We start from the raw sequence: 22,864 nt of genomic DNA on the forward strand, positions 1-22,864 counted from the left end.
TGGATTAGGGTTACCTAGAAGTAATAAAAGAAACTGAACATACAAGTCCATGAAAGTAGCAGAACACCTAGTAAACTAAATGCAAATAGAGGTACACGGAGACAAATATTTGTGAGACTATCAAAAACACAGGGACATACTAAAAAAAACTAAAGGAGCTGGGAAGATTAAAAAAATTTTTTTGTATTAGTGATTTAATATTGATTCACAAAATTGTAAGATAATGGGTATAATTTTTTTAACATTTTATTTATTTTAATGAGAGATACAGAGAGAGGGAAGAGAGACCAGAGCACTACTCAGCTCTGGCTTATGGTAGTGCTAGGGATTAAACCTGGGACCTTGGAGCTTCAGGCATGAAAGTCTCTTTGCATAATCATTATGCTGTCTCCCCAGCCCAACATGGGTATAATTCTATACCTTTCCCACCAGCAGAGTTCTGTGTCTCCATTCCCTCTACTGGAAACTGCATTAGTTCTCCCAAGATCACAGATATGGGTTGACTACTATTTCTATAACTATCTATATTTATATTTGCCTGTTTTTTTTTCAATGGTCTTGCCTTCTTGGGAAGAGGATTTTTATGAAAGATACTCCCTTATGCCGGTCCTTGTGCTTTGCGCCACCTGCGCTTAGCCCGCTGCACTACAGGCCGACTCCTGAAAGATACTCCCACAAGGCTATCACTGGACTTCTAAGAGATAAAAATAGCCACAAAACAGACTGGGAGTATGGATCGACCAGTCAACGCCCATGTTCTGCGGGGAAGCAATTACAGAAGCCAGACCTCCCACTTTCTGCAACCCACAACGACCCTGGGTCCATGTTCCCAGAGGGATAGAGAATGGGAAAGCTATTGGGGAGGGGATGGGATATGGAGATTGGGTGGCAGGAATTGTGTGGAGTTGTACCCCCCATCCTATGATTTTGTTAATGTCTCCTTTCTTAAATAAATAAATAAATAAATATAGCCACAAAAGAGTATATCTTACAAAACATTTTATAATAAGGATAAATGAAGCTCCACTCCCCTCTCCCCCAGAACTTCCTTATAAAAGAAGTTGAAAGGGGCTTTTCTGTTTAGATTTCACATATACAAAATTATCAAGGCACAGGTTAAAAAAAAAAGAGCATCAACCCTTATCATCATCTCTGGCATTATGCTATTCCACTGCAGAATACTGTGCCCCAGTATGGTTCCGTAGCCCCCATGTCCACTTGGTCGATTCCAAATTATATTCCTCCATGAGGATAATTTCTGGAACCATCCGTTCCACCCCGGTTCCATGGCTGCCAGTTCTTAGCAACATCACCCCGCTAGATATTCGTCGGGATGCGGCATCATCTAAGTTCATTTCCCACGTCTACGCTCGACCGGACCTGCCAATATACGCGGATATCTTCGCCCACCCTGTCCAACGCTTGACGTCTCGTCACCCAATCTGGTCCCCTACGCCTACACTGAACTTCTCTGTTCCAGACTCTTGGAAACAGAGTTGGCAGTCAGCTGAGGTAAAGAACAAACACCTCATCACAGACCCCTGCAAGCGTCAACCCGGCTTTGACCTAGCACGTTATGATTGGGCCCTCCTCAGTCGCTATCAAACAGGCCATGGCCGGTGCGCCGCTATGTTCCATCACTGGGGAGCCAGAGACAACCCGAACTGCCCCTGTGGCTCCAGACAGACTATGACCCATATAGTCAATGACTGCCACCTCTCCAGATTCAAAGGAGGTCTCGAAACTTTACATCAGGCTCAACCTGATGCTGTTGACTGGCTACGGAAGAAGGGCAAACGCTAGTAGTAGTAGTAGTAAAGGATTTAGTCCAATCAAATCCTGGACTAAACTTGCCACTAGAAAGGTACAGAATGTATGAGTGGAATAAATGAAACCCAGCTATACATTGCATGTAACAGACTTGCCTATAAATAAAACATAAGCTTAACTTGAAAAAATAGTCACAAAGTAGAATAAAGATTATATTGATGCCATGGAAGTGGTTCATTTTCTGAAGAACAGATAAACAGAAGGTGAAACTTTTTTTTCATTATTTAAGACCTTTATTAACAGATGCTTGCAGCTTGTTGACTTTTTAAAAAAAAATTAAGTTGTAAACTTTTATTACAAATTAAAAATTAGGTATAAATAAATAGAGTTCCCGAGGAAAAGAAAAAGCATGCCCTTGTTTTTTCATATGAAATAATTACTTTAATAGGTTTCTATTTCATCTGAGAATAAACCAATGACAATAAGAATAAGAAGGACTTAAAAGAGACAAGACCATACCTTCCTCTTTCAAAAAATGGTTATTGGCTTTTAGAAATAATTTAAAGAGTTGATAGAAAATTTAAATCACAGCAGCAACAAATGCTGGAGAGGTTGTGGGGACAGAGGAACCCTTTTACATTGCTGGTGGGAATGTAAATTGGTCCAGCCTCTGTGGAGAGCAGTCTGGAAAACTCTCAGAAGGCTAGACATGGACCTTCCATATGATCCAGTAATTCCTCTCCTGGGGTTATACCCCAAGGACTCCATAACACCCAACCAAAAAGAGGTGTGTACTTCTATGTTCATAGCAGCACAATTCATAATAGCTAAAAACTGGAAGCAACCCAGGTGCCCAACAACAGATGAGTGGCTGAGAAAGCTGTGGTATATATACACAATGGAATACTATGCAGCTATCAAGAACAATGAACCCACCTTCTCTGACCCATCTTGGACAGAGCTAGAAGGAATTATGTTAAGTGAACTAAGTCAGAAAGATAAAGATGGGTATGGGATGATCCCACTCATCAACAGAAGTTGAGTAAGAAGATCTGAAAGGGAAACTAAAAGCAGGACCTGATCAAATTGTAAGTAGGGCACCAAAGTAAAAACCCAGTGGTGAGGGGTAGACATGCAGCTTCCTGGGCCAGAGGGGGGTGGGAGTGGGTGGGAGGGATGGGTCACAGTCTTTTGGTGGTGGGAATGGTGTTTATGTACTCTCCTAGCAAAATGTAGACATATAAATCAGTAGTTGATTAATATGAGAGGGGGAAAATCAACTGTATGTCTCAAAGTTTTTCAAAACACAAACTGAATCTTTTTAATATATAGGCTGTGTATTTGATATGTGGACTCTCTCAAAAGCCTAGACCAAGTAGATTAGAAGCAACCAATAGCACAGCTATATACAAGATACTGGATACTGTACAGCAAACCATAACAAAAGGACTTTTCAAAGATAACCCAATTACCAAATAATGTGATGATAACATTAACTATCGATTGTCTTTTTGAACCCTAAGACAGCAGGAACCTCACATCTCCACTATAGAGTCCCTACTTCCCCCAGTCCTGGAACTCTTGGATAGGGCCCAAACCCGTATGCGTCTCCCAATCCATACCAAATAATATTGCATCCACCGATCACAACCTAACCAACGCAACGATTGCCACCTCAACATGCTTCACCTCAAACTGTGTCCAGAGACTCACGAGTGGAATGACAACCCTTCAGCTTCATTACTTGGGTGAGACCTTTCCTTTTATAGTACACTCTAATTTCATCTCAGGTGGTTCACTTTCTAACAAAGTCCCAAAACCTAGATATACACCAGTTTCTGTGAGAGAGAGCATATGTTCACACGTATCCGTAAACTACTGTAAAATATATACCTGAAAGCAGAAGTACACTAGAGTTTGCAGTGAGTACCCCCCTAACACTTCCTTTCCACTATTCCAACCTTTGGGTCCATGATTGCTGAACAATTTGTTTGGCTTTGTATGTTAACTCTCTTTTCAATTACCAGGTTCCACATGCCACCAGGATGCTGGCCAGGCTTCCCTGGATTAAAGACCCCACCAATGTGTCCTGGAGCTCAGCTTCCCCAGAGACACACCTTACTAGGGAAAGAGAGAAGCAGACTGGGAGTATGGACCGACCAGTCAACGCCCATGTTCAGCGGAGAAGCAATTACAGAAGCCAGACCTTCTACCTTCTGCAACCCTCAATGACCCTGGGTCCATGCTCCCAGAGGGCTAGAGAATGGGAAAGCTATCATGGGAGGGGGTGGGTTATGGAGATTGGGTGGTGGGAATTGTGTGGAGTTGTACCCCTCCTACCTTATGGTTTTGTTAATTAATCCTTTCTTAAAAAAAAATTTAAGTTGTAAACTTTTATTACAAATTAAAAATTAGGTTCTTAAAAATCTCACCTTGACCAGATATGAAACAATTTAAAAACCTTTAAAGGTGTATTGAGAAAAACCAGGCCTTTTTTAAAAAAAACAAAAACAAAACACGTTTGTTGTCGCCAAAAAGAGACATCTTTAGGTAAAAATAATAAAAACACCATGCTGCACAGATAATGCAGATAGTTCTGGTTATCTGGTCAATGGGCAAAAAACAAGCACTTAAGGTCTTCAGTTCCAATCTCTCGTTCATTTCTTATTGCTGGAATTTCATATTTATTTCTTGTTGATGACTAAACTGGATGATGGTAGAGATGGTAAGCCGGCATTTACTCAGCCCCGCCCTGCTCAGCCTCGGGAGCGGATGAATTCTCAGCTGGTAGATTGGCTGCTTTTGTCTCTTGGTCATCTTGTGGTTTAGGGTTTTCTGGGCATGGATAATTGAAGTTATGGCGGTACAGACGTTGAGGTGGCTGCTGACCTTGGGTCTCATCTCTTTGATTTTCCTTATCTTCTTCATTGCCATCCTCTCTAGGTTGTCTTTGGCGAGGAGGGCCCCTGCAGAATCGTGGCCTATAGCCCCGATACATGTTCTGTCTCACTAGTCTACCTTGTTCTCCTGCACCCTGGTTGTCAGCACCCTCCATCACTTCTTCCTGCACGGGAGGGTTGGAATACTGTGGTCCATGCCCATAGGGTCTCTGCATGTAGTAAGGGCATGTAGTAAGGTGGGAACCTTCGCCTGCAGTAGGGCCAGCATTGTTGGGCCTGGCCTTCAGGAGCACTCTCTGATCCCTTTCAACAGCATCAAACTCCACAGTCTCTCCATCTCCCACACTGCGAAGGAACTTCCTGGGGTTATTCTTCTTTATGGCAGTCTGGTGTACAAATACATCTTTCTTGGTGTCATTCCTGTTAATGAAACCATATCCATTCCTTAACATTTTACTGTTCCCAAAGCCTTTGTTGCGATGACCTTCTTGTCCCCGCCGGCAGGCACCACCAATGTGAGGCCACCAGCGTGGTCGCTCCCTGGGCTGCTGCCTGTGGTACCGGGCTTGGTGTTGTCTGCGCTGAGGGCGGGGGCTGTGGGCGGCTGCTTATGGTTGCGGTGATGGTGACTGGGGCCGGCTGCTGTAGCTGTAGCTCCTCCTGGGGTGTGATGGTAACTAGGCCAGGGGGAGGCGGTGGGGCTGCTCAGGGATCTCTGGGGTCCGCTCTCTGCTCCCGCTACTGATCAAACTCGAAACTTTTTTTTCTTTTTTTTACTAGGATTGTTGCTGGGGTTTGGCACCTTCGTGACTGCACTGTTTCTATCTGTCACTGCTTGAGTCTTCTCCTTCTCCTCCCCCCCCTCCTTCTTTTGTGAGTCTGACTAAGGGTTTGCCAATTTTTGTTTACTCTTTCAAAGAACCAATATTTGGCTTCTTTGAATTGTTCTTTCATATTCGATGTTATTTATTTCTACCCTAATTTTAGTTATTTCAGTCATTTTGGTTGCTTTAGGGTTCCTTTGTTCCTCTTCTAAGTCTTTAAGGTGTGTAGTCAAGTTGTTTACTTGAGCTTGTATGGCTCTGAACTTCCCTCTCAGTACTGCCTTATCTGTGTCCCTGTCACTGCTTTTTTTTTTTTTTTTTTTTTTTTGACAAGAGGAGGAAGGAGAGGCACCTGTAGCACTGCTGGTGAGGACTGGGCATTTAAGAAAGGGAAAACACAAAGTGGGGACTGGGTTTAGTGCATTTCATCAGAGCAAAATACTCTGAGGTAGGGTGAGTTTGGGGTTGTGGTACACAGTGGAAAAGAACCTAATTTGGGGGAGTGAGTATTTGCATGGGGAGATGAGAAATTGTACCCATGGGCCAACAAATGTAATGAAAACTAATAAAATTATTAACTCACCAAAAAATAATAAAACAGCTTACACCCTGGTTTTTTATTTTGTGCTGGGTGACAACACTACATGTCTCTCTAATGGCCACCTGAATTTACATTGGTGTGTCTCACAAACTATAACCAAATGAGAAAGTTCTTAGTTACCATCCTTAGAGCATAGCAAAAGTCAACAGACTCAGGAACTGACTCTTTCTGTGAGAAAAAAATGTTACTTTATCATAGCTGCAGACTCTAAAAGAGAAGATTGATCCACTACACCAGGGTTGAGAAAGTTTTCGGGTATGGTATGCAAACACTTATCACAGGGAGATAAGAAACAGTATACAGGGTGTCGGGCAGTGGCACAGCTGGTTAAGCGCATGTGGCACAAAATGTAAGTACCCACGTAAGAATCTTAGTTCAAGCCCCGGCTCCCCACCTGCAGGGGAGTCACTTCACAGGCTTCAGCAGGTCTTCAGGTGTCTATCTTTCTCTCCCCCTCTCTGTCTTCCCCTCCTCTCTCCATTTCTCTCTGTCCTATCCAACAATGAACGACATCAACAACAACAATAATAACCACAACAAGGCTACAACAAGGATAACAAAAGGAGGAAAAATGGCCTCCAGGAGCAGTGGATTCATTGTGCAGGCACTGAGCCCCCAGCAATAACCCTGGAGGCAAAAAAAAAGAAAGAAAGAAAAAGAAACAGTATACATGTGAATAACTGTCTTGTATTTCTTCCCAGTAAAGACCTGGGATATATATTAAATTGAATACAATTCTGCAATTAAAAAAAGATAGAATTATATATATCACTCAGGAAAAAATAGAACTAGAGGACATTATGTTAAATAAGCAAAGGGGTGAAAGACAGCTATTAGAGTTCACTCATATGTGGACTATAGATAAGTACAACAAATTAATTTGAAGGAATAAAAAGTGACAAAACTGTCTTGGGCTTTATAAGAAGTAAAGGGGGATGTGGACAGGTAGAGAAGCACCTTGGTGAGTTATATATACATATATTCCTGAAATCTTATGTCTATAAATCAATGTTAATTCACTGTTTTTAAAAATTTTTTTTATTTACTTTATTATTTATTACTGGATAGAGACAGAGAGAATTGAAATGGGTGTTGGTTATTATGCCAGACCCTCTGTATTGCTTAACACTGTGGTCTATTTACATAATCATTGTTTTGTCTGAGACCCGCCCTGCCTGCAGGGCATTGGTTTAATCCCCACTGGTTAGAACCTTAGAAACAGCTGGAGACTGGTCCTGCAGGGCATTGGTTTAATTCCCACTGATTAGATGGAAGCTTGCTCTCTCCACCCACTCTCCTACATAGTTCCTTTTTCTGACCTGCCACTTCCAGCTCAGAAGGTATAAAGGCAGATCAATAAAAGTATTGGATTGCATTCCCACTCAGCCATGAGTTCCTGGTCATCTCTCTCCCACCCGCGAAGCTAGCCCGGCAATGGGAGTGGGAGATAGAGAGGGAAAGAAATAGATACCTACAGCCCTGCTTTACCACTCATGAAACTTTCCCCCTACAGGTGGGGAACAGGTTTGAACCTGGGTCCTTGTGCACTGTAGTGTGGGCACTTAATCAGGTGCACCACTGCCTGGCCCTAATTCACTGTTCATTACAGTAAAAAGAAATAAAATTTTCATGGAGCTGCAAAAACCCTCAAATAATCCAAACAATCTTGAACAAAAGATAAACAGCATGTTCTCTGACTTCAAAGTATTCTATAGCAATTGAAACCATAAGGAATTGAAATAAAACAGAAAAAAAATAATTTAGAGTACAGAAATAGGCCCATACATATTGACAGCTTATTGATAACCAAAAATCCAAACCCATACAGTGGAGAAGGAAGTCTCTTCAATGAACGATGCTTAGAAAACTGGGCAGCAAGTGCAAAACTGATTCCTATCTTACACTATATAAAATACATAGAAAATAACAGGTACTCAACATTGGTTTTACTGATGTCTTTGTGGATTTATTTCCAACAGCAAGAAAAAAAAGACTATTGACAAATGAAATTTCAAATTACAAAGTACATGAACATCAACAGAAACAACTATGAAATAACAAAGCAGCTTAATGTTGGTGGTGGGTATAGTGTACTGGCACATGTTTTGGGGAAACATAAAACTGTATCCTGAGATAATAACTCTGTCTTATAAAATAGCCTTTACCAAACAATAAAGGGGACAACCCTACTCAATGGAACAAGATATTTGCAAATCGCTATCAGAGAAGAAAGCAATATCCAAAATAAATAACCCAATAATGAAAACATGTAGAACTCATTTAAAAATAGGCAGAGGATATAAAAGGCATTTCACTAGACACATGCATAGGTTCTTTTTTTTTTTTTTTTGTATGCATGTGCAACAACATTATAAGCAGCTGTTTAGGCCCAACATTTTCTTCTTCTTAATTTAAAAAACACAGAGAGAAGACACACCATAGCAATGCTCTACCACTCATGGACACTCCTGTGGTACTGGGGCTCAAACCCAGGGTCTTGTGTATGGTAAGAGGCACACACTCTGACTGAGCTATCTCCTAGTCCTAAAATAATATTATTTTTTCCCTGTTTATAAGGAGTAATTTTAATTTACCTTCTCTGTAGTCTTAATTCCTGTTAATGTGCAAACTTTACATGCTAAGATATTAGTAAATTCCAACAGCAGCTTCAATGCAAACAAGGTCTCCAACAGTGGTATTTTAGCTAACAAAGTTACAAAATACCCTCACTGTTTAAGGAATGAGGGTTTTTACAGCATTAATTTTTAAGTCAAGTCAAAATAGTTACACAGCGAAATGTGTTGGGGAATGAAACAGGACATCTAGGAAGGTCAGAATGAAATCTTTGAACCTGTTAATCCTTAAGCCTATACCTCTTGCCATTACTTCAGCAGTCAACATGTATTTCAAGATGATGGCTTCTTAGGTTCAAGGCAAAGTTACTGCAGGGATTTGAATCAGAAGCCATTCACTAAATATTCAAAACCTTTAGAAGTGATACGTTTTCTATAGTGGTCAAATGAGTTAAGAGTCATTTGTGTAGGAAATTTTCTTCCACAGAAATGTTTTTCGATTATTTAGTATCAAAGAATGTTCCATTTCCACTTGATTTGCTGTGACCTTGAGAGCAATACAAGAGTAAACTGCTTTTCTAGTTCTTCATGAATTTCACTTAGAGCACCACACAGTAGTCGAGTAATTGACCAGCTTTTGCCAAGTTTGGTTGTATAACTTCTGAAGTGCACTTCATTGTACTCTAATAACAGCTAGTTTGATAATCTGTGCCACAGACACAGTCCAAGTCAGACTCATACTGCCAATCCTTTGTAAGTTCTTTCAGGTTTGTGTCTGGTACAATTTTCTTATGTTTACCATTTTCAGATCATATTTATTATAGCCTAGATTTTTGATACTGGTATTGAAGTGGAAAAATACTTGAACATGGAGCATGTACTCTCCTGATTCACCCTATGTAGGCATTTTAATCTATGTGCCTGGTAGAGATTTGTATTTCCTCTGTGATATAGAGACATATATCCTAAGTCTGTATTTCCTCTGTGCCAATGGGCCTCACAGCAATCAGTGACTGCAGCTACCTTACCTTCTCCCTCCATATTCCCAAGCAGGACAGTTAGGGAGGAATCTAGCCTAGCCACAAAGGATAAGACCCCCATATCCAACTAGCATCAGGGCCCAAGATCAAGTGCCTTCAGTGTGCCAATGTCTGCATTCTCTTTGTAACCAAGATGTAAAACTCTATATAAACAGTTCCTTTGTTTGGGGCAGAGAACTTTGTAAAGAGATCCAGATCTCTTGCCCACCAGTGCACTGAACTCTCTATTCACCACACCCGGTTCTAGTCTCATGTTTGGAAATGATTTCTGCAACAGTATCACACATGATGAAGTTTCCATAAGGGGCTATGGAAAACATCTTCCACAAATTCTAGAAGTCCAATGGCTATTTTAGCATTTCTAGGCCCTGATGATGTGAACAGCTGATCCATGCTTCATATGAACCCAGAGGGGAAAAAAGTTCAAAGACCCATGGGTGGTTGATTCCATACAAAGAGGTATATTCAACACTTTCTGTCACATAGAGATCAACACAGAACCCCATTAATTTGCAGGTATGTTCTTTATCTTGAAGAATCACCATGAGAAGAAATTCATCGAATTGAAGTGCCCATGTTGACTTTGATTCTCCCAGGAAAACCAGGCCAAATTTGTCTCCATCAGCCACTATCAAGATGAGATTAACTAGTTCAGAGATATTTCCTTCATCACTCAACTTTGCTTTAAAGACTGTAGACCATTTCTGTGAATTTCTTTATAGTGTTTCCCTTAGTTGGTTTATCAAATAACACTATTTTCTTGGTTCTAATTCAGTTCCAAAATCAAGATGAAGTGCTATTTTCCATCTGACAATTCACAACACCTGAAAGATTATCCAATTGTTGGGCTTGGTAGATAAACATTTTCCAAAGTAAAGTGTTTCTGTAACACTGACTATTACATGCAGGCCCATAAATAACTCCAGTTTTGTACTTGTCACATATTATTTTCTTACAGTCCTCTGCAGTTCTCTGTAGGTGGCATATTGCACATATATAATCTAGCTTCCAACAAAGAAACACCAATCAGGAAAGAAAAGATATTTCATTCTCACATAGGAGAAGCAAGCCTGGAGGTAATCAGGTTTACTCAGCCAGGTCCTTGGATAGAGACTTCTCCCCCATGGTAATCACACTTTGCCCACCACCTGTCAACGCTCATGTCCAGTAGAGAAGCAATTACAGAATCACCTCCCATCTTCTGCACCCCATAAAAATCTTTGGTCCATATTCCCAAGGGATAAAGACTAGGGACCCTTCCAATAGAGGGGAGGGCATATGGAACTCTGGTGGTGGGACTGTACTCCTCTTATCCTACAATCTTGCCAATCATTATTAAATCACTAATAATTTTTTTTAAAAAGACACATATGGAGGTGATGTTAGCACTATATCTTCTTCCATATTTCTCCTTATGTTCACAACTAATGAAGCAGTGAGAACGATGTATCCACCTGCTCACTGCCCTAGGAACCCAAAGATATCTGTGTATCTTATGGGAATTGGGGTGCAGAGGTGGAACATGCAAGAGGCAGTTGGGAGCAGCATATGGAGAGAGGATTTCCATCCTGACCAAAAATCCTATGGAATGTGGCATAAAGAGGACAGGTGATGTAAAAGTCCACAGCTGGGAACTCCATGAGGAAGGCAACAGAATAGCTTCTTGGGGGTTAATGGTTGTTGATACATGCATACAGTTTCTCATCTCCCTGTAATAAGTGTCTGCAAAATATTCTTACTCCCAGTTTAGGACCTTTCCACCCTCATGTACCAGGATCTCAAGACCCTCTCCACCCCTCCCTTCCCCAGAGTCCTTTGCTTTGGTGCAGTACACCTTTGCTTTGGTGCAGTACACCAATTCACTTTGCCAAGAACAAGCCCAATTTCATCTGACCAATTTTCAATGTTTTTCCTTTCTGTCCTTGTTTTTTAAGTCCCACCATTAAAAAGGAATGGAGATAGATAGAAAATTCCTCAAATTAGTTGAATTTATCTACAGCAAACCTATGCCTACATTATACTCAGAGATGAGTAAGTTTTCCCACTTTATTTTATTTTTTTAACTTAATTTTTTTTAGAGTTTTTAGTATTTATTTATTTCCTTTTTGTTGCCCTTGCTTTCATTGTTGTTGTAGTTATTATTGTTGTTGATGTCGTCATTGTTGGATGGGACAGAGAGAAATGGAGAGAGGAGGAAAAGATAGAGAGGGAGAGAGAAAGATAGAAACCTGCAGACCTGCTTCACCGCCTGTGAAGCGAACCCTTTACAGGTGGGGAGCCAGGGGCTGGAACCGGGTCCTTGCGCTTTGCACCACGGGTGCTTAACCCGCTGCACTACCGCCTGACTTCCGTTTTCCCACTTTAATGAGGTATAAGACAAGGCTGCCCACTATCACCATTGCTACTCAACATAATTGTGGAATCTCAGCAATTAACAAGAGATAGGAATTAAAAGAGTACAGATTGGAAGAAAAGAAGTCAGATTTTCAGTTTGCAGATCATATAGTATATATGGAAAATTCAAAAGCATCCTGTAGAAAACTCCTGGAAATTACTAAGTGATATAGTAAGGTGACAGGCTACATAGTCGATGTACAAAAATCAGTGACATTCCTCTGTGCAAATATGAAACTAGAAGATTAAATAAGTTAACTGTGGTCCAGGAGGTGGCATAGTACAAAAATGATGGATTTACAAGTTTGATCCCTGGTATCACATGTGCCAGATCGCTGCTCTTGTTCTGTTACTGACAATTCTTGAAAAGGGGAGAGAAAAAGGAGGGAGGAAGAAGAGAGAAATAGGATAACTGAAGGGCTGTGCATGTGAATCAGGTTGCTCACAGCAACTCACAGGAGACTGGTCCCTGCATGCACTCACATAATAGTAGCTTGTTCATCATCAAATAGAAGTACCATGGAACTCAAAACAGATCAATGTATATATATAGTTGTTAAACAATCTTATATGTGAACCTAGTGATCACAATGTAAAAAATTAATAAGATAAGAAGAATCAAACAGGGGCCAGGTGAGCACATATATTACCTTTCCCAAAGACCCTGAGTTCAAGCCCCTGGTCCTCACCTGCAGGTTTGAATCCCACACACTACATTAGCACTATGAACAGAGAAAACTTCGCTAGTGGTGGAGTGGTGTTAAGATATCTCTTTGCTCTTTCTCTCTCCCTACCCATCTCTGGCAATGAAAGGAAAAAAAAATGAGCTGAGAGGGAGCAGAGGAATCATGTAGACACAGAGCCTCAATGATAATTCTGTTGTGGAAAAGGGTATTATGATATGATATTTAAAATATTTTATTTATTTATTCATGAAAAAATATATGGAGAGAGAGAGAGAGGGAGGAAAGAAAGAGAACTAGACATCATTCTGGTTCATCTGCTTCTGGGGATTGAGAGTCCTGTGCTTTATCTACTGTACCACTACCCAGGCCACGCAACTTTTTAAAAAAATTTATTTATAAAAAGGAAACATTGAGAAAACCATACGATAAGAGGGGTGCAGCTTCACACAATTCCCACCACCGGAACTAAGTATCCCATCCCCTCCCTCGATAGCTTTCCTATTCTTTAGCCCTCTGGGAGTATGGAACCAAGGTCATTGGGAGATGCAGAAGGTTGAAGGTCTGGCTTCTGTAATTGCTTCCCAGCTGAAGATGGGCATTGACAGGTTGATCCATATTCCTAGCCTGCCTCTCTCTTTCCCTACTGGGGCAGTATTCTGGGGAATTGGAGCTCCAGGACACTATGGTAGGGTTGTCTGTCCATCATGCTAACATTTGGGACCCAGTGGCTGAAAAGCCAACTTTTTTTTTTTCAGGCCACCCAATTTATGTAGGATTACAACCTAAAGATAAGGATGAACTAGAATTAAATTAGTTTTAGAGTAAATAAAAGGCAACTTTCAAAGACAGATGTTTTCAGTGGTCACTTTCATCAGGAACATCATCACATAAGCCCTCTATGTGGGCCTTCCCAGGACTCTGTCCTCACTATAAAGCAGCTCTATGTGGGCCTCTACAGGACCTTGCCCTCAATATAGAACAACAATGGTAGAAACTGCCCCACTTTCCGAAGGGAGGCTGGGTCAACATACTCTGCCACTCAAAGAAGACTGATCTTGAAATGAGTGCAGCCTAGAATGTTCCTAGATATGACGATGGAATGTGAGCTCAGACCGACAGGGATGCAGAGCTCCTCTGCTAAATATGAATAGATATGGGCCCCAGGTCAGACCAATGTGGTTTATAGTTATAGTATTTATTTATTTAGTATTTATTTATTCCCATATTTGGGAGCTTCTCTCTGCCCTGATATGGCTATCTAGTCCTATTCCCAACTCTGACACCATATTCCCAGACAATACCTTTAGCCCACCTACATGCTAGCCCTTGGGCTCAGGCAAAAATTACTGAAGTCATAGGTCCCTTTGAATATACCTAAAGTAGACTTCCTAGCTTCTTCAACAAAAAGACCCCAAATCTCATCTGCTATCTTTTGGTTCCTGATTACTAAAGAATTTTTCTGCTTTATATCTTAATACTTTTCAGCCACTAAGTTGCAGATGCTACCATGATGCCAACCTGACTTCCCTGGGCAGATGACCTCACAATGGTACCCCGGAACCCCACCTCACCAGACCCCTACCCCACTAGGGAAAGAAACAGGTTAGAGGTATGGATTAACCTGTCAATGCCCATGACCAGTGGAAAAGCAATTATAGAAGCCAGAGCTTCCACCTTCTGTTCCTCATAAAGATCTTTGGTCCATACTCCCAGAGGGAAAGAATAGGGAAGCTTCCAATGGAGGTGATGGAATATGGAACTCTGGTGGTGGGAATCGTATTTAATTGTACCCCTCTTATCTTACAATCTTGTTAATTATTATTAAATCACTAAAAAAAAAAGCAGTAATGGTAGGGACTGCTCCAGTCTCTGAAGGGAGGCCAGGTCATCCTGCCCTGCCACTTGAGGAAGATTGGTCCTGAAATAAATGTAGCCTGGAATATTCCCAGATATGGTCATGAACTTTGAGCTCAGACTAATAGGGACTCAGAGGTTACACAGGTTCATATATATGTTCTGGGACTGGATGGAGATGTACTGGTTGAGCACACTCTTTACCATCCATGAGGATCCAGGTTTAAGCCCCTGGTCCCCAATAGGAGGGGAAAGCTTCTCAAGCAATGGAACAGTGCTACTAGTATCTCTCCTTTGTCTCCTCCTTTTTTCTCTCTCATCCTTTATCAAAAACAAAGAAAATTATTTTTTTAAAAAGAGGGTTGCTGGCAATAGTGGGGTCATGTAGTAATGGAGTCTCAGTGATAACCCTGGTGGAAAAAACAAAACAAAACAAAACAAAACAATGTCCTGAGCTTTCTATGGCCTCTTAGCTTTGCCATACTTTTTGGGTAGTATTTAACACCAGTTAGAACTTCAAAATTTCTTCATTATGTCCACATATATATCATATAATGTAAAACTAAAAGCATAGAAACAAAACCAAAATGCAAATCTAGGTTATGAAGACATAATGATGTAAACAAAATCCAAGACAAATAATAAACTTGATTGGATAGAGTTATTGAATACACATTAAAAATAACTATTTAACATATTCTAGGAAATAAAATATGAGAATAATAATTCTAGAAGATAACAAGAATATTTATTTATTTTATGGCCATCAGGGTTATCACTGGGGCTCAGTGCTGGCACTATAAATCTACCTCCCCAGCAGCCATTTTTTTCTTTTTTCTTTTTCTATTTTATTTTATTTCATAGGAGAGAGAGAAGTCAAGAAATAAAGAGGAAATAGAAAGACAGACACCTTGCAGACTTGTATCACTGTTCATGAAGCACTCCCCCCTCCCCCACAGGTGAGAAGCAGGGGCTCAAATCTGAGTCCTTGCATGTAAGTGCTCAGCCCCCACAGAAGTGAGCTGCCCCTTATTACCAACAAGAAACTTTAGAAAGAACCATATAGAAGACCTAGAATTTCAAAATAAATAGATAAAACTGAACTCCATTTTCAATATAGACACAATTAAAAGGAGAATTGGTGAACTCTAATGACAAATAAAAAAAGTATCGGGGATGGGTGTTAGCACATCTGGTTGAGTGGACATGCTACAATGCACAAGGACCCGGGTTCAAGCCCCCCAGTCCCTACCTGTAGGGAGAGAGCTTCACAAGTGGTGAAGCAAGTCTGCAAGTGTCTCTCTGTCTCTCTTCCGTTCTATCTCCGTCTCCTATCTCGATATCTAGCTGTCTCTATCAAATAAACATAATAAATTTTTTAAGTATACAAAAAAGAAATACAAGGATGAAAATAAGCAGAAGGTACATGCCCAGTGACATCCTACTAACTACCTAGTAGCATTAAAAATGAGAATACTGACACAATTTGGCATTCAGGGAGAGTGAGGGCAAATAAACAATTTATATTTAAATTACAGTTCCTACATCGTGTTCAACTTAATAAATATCCAGGTAGGCACTTATTTTCATTTTAGGACTCCACTTAGATATTTTTAAAGAAGTATCTAGATATTTCAAATACATTAAATAATACCTATTAGCTAAGAGTATTTAGCTACTTACATTCCATATGCAGAGCTTACAGCAAGACTAGTAATCTGCTGTGGAGGTTCACCATCTGCCCATACCAGCTGAATAACAAGTTCTGCTTGATAGCCTGGAGGCATCCGCACAGGTCGAGTCTTCACACTAGAAAAAAGGTGCAAAGTAGTCCTGTCCTTACACTTTAAGTAACTATACTCATGCTAATCAGAATTTACATGGAGGCTCACTATAGAAATATACAACGTCAAGCATTTAGGGTGAACAGTGTTTTCAAGGTTTCTAAAAATACATCAAAGCCACATCTGTTCTATATCTATATCCCTCTATATCTGCTCTACTTTCAGCCTTCTCTATTCCAGTTGATAGCAACTTCTATCCTTCCATATATTTACTATAATAATAATAAAACTAAGGAGATGATGTCATCATTTTTAATAGCTGAAGAGTATTCATATACTATACATCACAACTTTCTTAACTATTCATCTTTCACTGGACATGCATTGGGATGCATTGGATCGACCTTCTCGTGGTGCATCCCGTGAGTACCCATTTATTGGGGAAACTGACGATCCTTCCTAGCCGACTGAATCTACATGGATCCCAGTCACTTTCAAAGCCAGCAACAAGCAGACATCAGGCTCAACTTGACGCTGTTGACTGGCTACGGAAGAAGAGCAAACGCTAGAAGAAGAAGAACTGGACATCTGGGTTGCTTCCAAATTTGGGCTATTATAAAGTGTTTTACTAGGGGCTGGGTGGTGGCACACCTGGTTGAGCACACATGTTACAGTGCGCAAGGACCCAGGTTCAAGCCCTCAGGCCCCACCTGCAGGGAGAAAGCTTCACAAGTGGTGAAGCAGGGCTGCAGGTGTCTGTCTCCCTATCTCCCCCTTCCTCTCAATTTCTGGCTGTCTCTATCCAAAAAATAAAGAAAAAAATAATAAATAAAGTGTTTTACTATAAACAATAGTGTATATATATCTCCTTGGATGGCTATATTTGCTTTCTTCAGATATATCCCCAGGAGAGGAATTTTGGGGTTATAGGGTAGGTCCATTTCTGGCATTCTGAGAATTTTATAGACTGCTCTCCGCAGGAGTTGGACTAATTTACAATTCTATCAGCAGTATAAAAGGGTTCTTCACCTTCATGATCTGTCCTACATTTGACATTACTGTCCTTTCTAACATATGATATCCTCATAGATGTACATGGATGAAGCTTAGCAGAATCTTGTTAAGTGAGATAAGCCAAAAAGAGAAGAATGAATACTGGATGATCTCACTCATAGGCAGAATTTAAGAAACAAGGGCAGAAAGGGAAAGCAAAAAGTAAAACATAGACAGGCTTTGGTGTATTGAACCAAAGCAAAGGACTCCAGGGAAGGAGGGGGAGGGAAGGGGTTGAGTGGGGGGCGTTTGGGTCCTAGTGCATGATGGCAGAACAGGGCCTAGGCTGGGGGTGGGAATGTTTTGCAAATACCTATCATGGTGAGATCAGACATTCTATCCATGTATATCAACAACTTTAAACCATTAACTCCCTGATAAAATGGTACAAAACTGACTTAAGTATCCTCTTATATGTCACCTGTAGTCAATTTTCAAGTGCTATTTATGTTATCTTCAAAGGATGTGACCACTTTTAATTCTCTCTGCTATTATCCTAGTTAGAGTTGACCCAACGGGGGAGAGGGGAGGATATTTAAATAGAAATTTCAAATAAACAGCAAAATATTTTATTTTAAACTAAAGGTATGCTCATGGCATTGTGTAGAATACACTAATCTTTAAAAAAATTTCACTGTTTACCTGAAATCTTTATCTAAGTAGGTATTCTTATTTTTATTTGCTGAATATACTCCCCTTAGCATCACTGTAATAGTATCATTGTAATAGCCTCCTTAATGGTCTTTTGGTTCCTGCCCTTCACTTTGATCCTCAAATCCATTTTCAACAGAGTCACCAAAGTGAACAATTTAAATTTTCAGTAGCTATTTTGTCATCTCTCCATTTAAAAACACCTACAATGACTGTATGTAATTAGGATTAGATTACCTGAGATTCTTACAATGGCCCATAATTTGCACTCTATTTGGTATAGGATTTCATCTCCTCCTCCCTTCTATAGCCCATCTGTTTCCTTTGTTTTAGCTGCACTGTCATCCTTACTGTTCCTCAGATATGACTGGTACTTAAAGGTATTTTGCTTTAAAATTTCCTTCTGTTTGGACTGTTCCTTCAGCAGATAATCTTTAGTAAATCCCCTTATCTACTTTGCATCTAAAAAAGTGGTCCCTTAATGAAGCTCATAACAACCATCCATTTTACACAGCAAAAAATACAAAAGCAAAAATAAATCAAATAATCATCTAAACATGTATAGATTTCTAAGAAAGAAAATAGTGCCAAAATGAGTTGCCTTGCTGAAATGCCTATTTATCAACTAGTGTATATAAGAAGCTAAATCCATTAAAAGAAAGTGATCTAGATATGAACACATATAATTTAGCAAGGCATGGATCATATCATAAGCTATAGGGACCCTAGGATTTTAGATGTAACATAGAAAGAAAACAGTATTATATCAATTTTATCCTTCTAACTTCTTTTTTTATCCTTAAGATTGATTATCCTTACAAATGAACATAAATGCTTTTATTATGCTTCAATAACTATTACTGCTAATTTCTTATCACTACCAGATTTTTGCTGATTTAATTTTTTTCCTTCGTTATAATTTTTAAGGCCAAAACTTCATTAAATGGGCCTTCTTGGTTAATACCCAAATCAAGCTACTGTGCTTTCTTGATTGTGATAATTTTTTTTTTTTCTTCTCAATTGGATCTCATTTTAGTAGAGATCATTTAACTAAGGCAAAATGGTGTAGTGGAGAAAGCCCCAGCATAACCCAGGTGGCAAAGATAAATTTGCAAACACACACACACACACACACACACACACACACACACACACACACACGCAATCACTGTGTTCTTGATTGCCCTTAAGTTTTCATTTATATAAACAGAAAGAATATAGCTTATTGTCAAATAGCAACAGTGAAAAAAGCATTATGCAATATGCAAGTAGTGAGGAGAGAAACCCTCTTATAATAACAAAAGATTTCTTGTAAGAGACAGTAAATCTGATTTTCATTTGATTCTAAGAAAGTCAAAGAAATTCCCTAACTAGATTTTCTCAATTGGGATATACCAAGCAAGTTGCAAAGTTTCCCACCTAATAAATATTTTACCAGTTTATCAAAGACATGCTTTCTTTAGGGTCCTTTTAAGAAGGAAATACATGAATTAGTAAGGAAAAGATTAAAAGTTTGCTCTTTTTATAGATATTTAAAGAAAAGACCAACATCACTTAGTAACTTACTGAAAAATTATTCTGATGAATTTTCAAAGAATTATAAGATAAATATGTAAAATTATCTTAAAATTTGGTAGTAACTCTTACTTGAGGCATGGAATACTGTCCTTTGTAACTCCTTCACTAGCCACAGTGTTAGTGCTCCCAGAAAGACTTCTTGAAGGAAGCTGAGATGAGAGATCTGGAAATGCGGGACTTGTTTCTGTTTCCGGGGTAATAATGTCCTCAATGTCATACTGAAGTCGTACCTCTAATGACTTAAAAAATAAGGCTTTACTTTAATCTAAGTCACAGTAATACACAATCACATCAAAATATGACAATTTGTAGTAGCAGTTATTCACATTTTGACAAGTTAATATGTTCAATTTACAGTAAAATTGAGATGCCCACAGATAAATTCAATAATAAACCATATGGAGTATTCAATGGGATGCACAAGAAATGAGAAATATAGCTTAATTCTTCAGAGTTCTCAGAAAAATACTTACCAGTGGAGATAAAATTTTACACAGTAAATATTCCTTAAAATACCATATGTAATGAAATAAAAGGAGAAACGAGTGTTATTATACTGTGAAAGAAATTAAATATGTGTATCTAAACATAATAAACTACTCTAATACAAGCTTTTAATGAAAAATGCTAGAATATATTTTGACTTTGAATCAATTCAGTAATTTCTTTCCAAAATAAATTCTATGTTTTTTTTTTCATTAGTTTCATTCTTACTTGTTTAATTTCATTAGCTTGGTCAGAATTACGTAGTGAAAAGCATAGCATATTAGAATAAAAATGTGATTTAAAAATCTGAAACTAAATTTTTTTTATATTTTTATTATCTTTATGTATTGGATAGAGACAGTCAGAACTTGAGAGGGAAGGAGGAGATAGAGAGGGAGAGAGACAGAGAAACACCTGCAGCCCTGCTTCAACACTTGCAAAGCTTTCCCTCTGCAGAGGGGACCTGGGGCTCAAACCCGAGTCCTAGTGCACTGTAACATGTGTGCTAAACCAAGTGCGCCACCACCGGGCCCCCTAAAAATGTTTTGTTGTTAAAATTCGTAGGCTCTAGCTGGGCAAGTTGGCTTCACGGCGGGTAACAGAGACGCGGAGACAACGGCTGGGCAGGGAAGCTGTATTTCTTTATTCAGGAACAACGATTCATAAACTAAGACAAACTAATCACCAAACAGAACTCCGCTGTCTCTTTGCGGCGGCACAAGCACTCTCTCACTCTCGAACTCAGGAACCGTCTCTTACTCTGGAACTCAGGAACCCAGGAACTCTGTCTCTCTGGCACTCTCTCTTACTCTGTAACTCTGAAACTCTCGAACTCAGGAACTCAGGAACTCTGTCACTCTGGCACTCTGGAACTCTCGTACTTGAGAGCCCTCTGAAACTCTGGCACACTGGAACTCTCTCTTACTCTGTAACCCAGTCCTTTAGTTAAAAAGAAAAGGGGGAATTGTCGTATGCTTTACATTGGTTTGTTCTAGCCCTCCCCCCCGCCAAGAGAATTGGATCAGGCCTGCTAATTTCGCGGGCCGCTTGGCCCCGCCCCAAAGGAACCCCGGGAGAGGGTTCTTGAGTTCGAGAGTGCCAGAGTTGGAGAGTTCCTGAGTTCGAGAGTTTCAGGGTTACAGAGTAAGAGAGAGTTCCAGTGTGTCAGAGTTTCAGAGGGTTCCTGAGTCCGAGAGTTCCTGAGTCCAAGAGTTCCTGAGTTCCAGAGTAAAAGAGAGAGTGCTTGCGCCACTGCAAAGAGACAGCAGAGTTCTGTTTGGTGATTAGTTTGTCTTAGTTTATGAATCGTGGTTCCTGAATAAAGAAATACAGCTTCCCTGCCCAGCCATTGTCTCCGCGTCTCTGTTACCCGCCGTGAAGCTACCCGCCCAGCAAGAGCCTCCGAAATTTTAACAACAATGTTTCCACATTAAAATAAACTATGATCACATTAACTGCTTCAAGACTGATTTTTATAACATAAGCATTATTTTTGAGGTTCAAAACTTATAAACATGTCACAGTAAGTATAGTAATACTAGTGAACATAATTATCTTAAAGCTACAAAAAAAAATTTTTTTTCTAGTATGGTCTAGGAGGTTGCACAGTAGATAAAGCATTAGACACTTCAAACATGAGGTCCAGAAGTTGAGTCCTGGCATTCAAGTGCTGGAGTAATGCTCTGGCTCTCTCTCTTTCCTCATAAATAAGTAAGTAAATACTCCCTAGTGACTGTAAATTACTAAGCATAGAGTCTTCATTATACTCTTGAGATAAGAGTTAATGCTTTACATAACCATAGAAAAACCCTATGAAACTGATATGATTATTTCTAGTTTGTTATTTTTAATTTTATCTAGACAAAATGTTATAAAGATGATCAAAGTGAATCTTATCTAACACTTTTCTATTGATTAATATACTATGATTTGCTCAGAATCGCAAAGGTAAAGTCAGAATTAAGCCTAGGCTTCTCAAACCACAAAGCCTGGGGCTCTTTTTATTGGAGTATATAACTGACATACTTGTTTGGCATTAAGTCCACAACATAATGATGTCAACACATCACAAAATAAGCATGAAAATAAGTCTACTGGGGCCAGGTGCTGGCATACGTGGTTGAGTGCACATGTTACAGTGTGCAAGGACCCATGTTTGAGTCCCCGGTCCCTACCTGCAGGGGGAAAGCTTCACGAATGGTAAAGCAGGGCTGCGGGTGTCTCTCTGTCTCTTTCCCTCTCAGTAAGCCCCTTCTCAATTTCTGGCTGTGTCTATCCAGTAAATAAATAAATATAAAAAAGAGGTTTTTAAAAAAGAAACAAGTCTAGCTGCGATCAATTTTTAAATTTGTGATACCATATAATATATTAAGGTTCTCTAGCTGTTTTTGTTGAATTTCCTTGACTTATTCATAACTAGAAGTTTCTACTTCTTGATTCCCACCACAACCAGCCCCAGCCCTGATCCACCTTCTACCCTTGTAGTAACCATCAGCTCATTTTCTGCCTCTCTAATTTTAGTTTAGATTGATTTCTTAGTCTTTACATTTCACGTATAAGTGAAATCATACAGTATGCATCTTTCTGAATTATTTCACTTAGCATACTGCCTGCAAGATTCATACATTTATCGTATGGCAAGGCTTCATTTCTTCATGACAGTTTGTGTGT

General features: G+C 39.7%; 1 protein-coding gene and 2 pseudogenes across 2 annotated transcripts in view; all 3 read right to left on the bottom strand.

The window, feature by feature from the left end:
- STXBP5L (syntaxin binding protein 5L) overlaps nt 1–22,864 on the bottom strand; it is a 151,250-nt gene that overhangs the window by 83,989 nt on the left and 44,397 nt on the right. For both annotated transcript variants that reach the window (XM_060198282.1, XM_060198281.1), the window contains exons 10-11: nt 19,778–19,947; nt 16,326–16,451 (exon numbers count right to left, since the gene is read on the bottom strand). In XM_060198282.1, coding sequence (XP_060054265.1) covers nt 16,326–16,451; nt 19,778–19,947 — 296 coding nt within the window. The remainder of the gene's footprint in view (nt 1–16,325; nt 16,452–19,777; nt 19,948–22,864) is intronic.
- On the bottom strand, nt 4,146–5,624 carry LOC132540197 (Y-box-binding protein 1-like; annotated as a pseudogene).
- Nucleotides 8,976–10,772, bottom strand: LOC103125295 (divergent protein kinase domain 1A-like; annotated as a pseudogene).

The sequence above is a fragment of the Erinaceus europaeus genome, chromosome 9 (assembly GCF_950295315.1).
Source record: "Erinaceus europaeus chromosome 9, mEriEur2.1, whole genome shotgun sequence".
NCBI lineage: Eukaryota > Metazoa > Chordata > Mammalia > Eulipotyphla > Erinaceidae > Erinaceus > Erinaceus europaeus.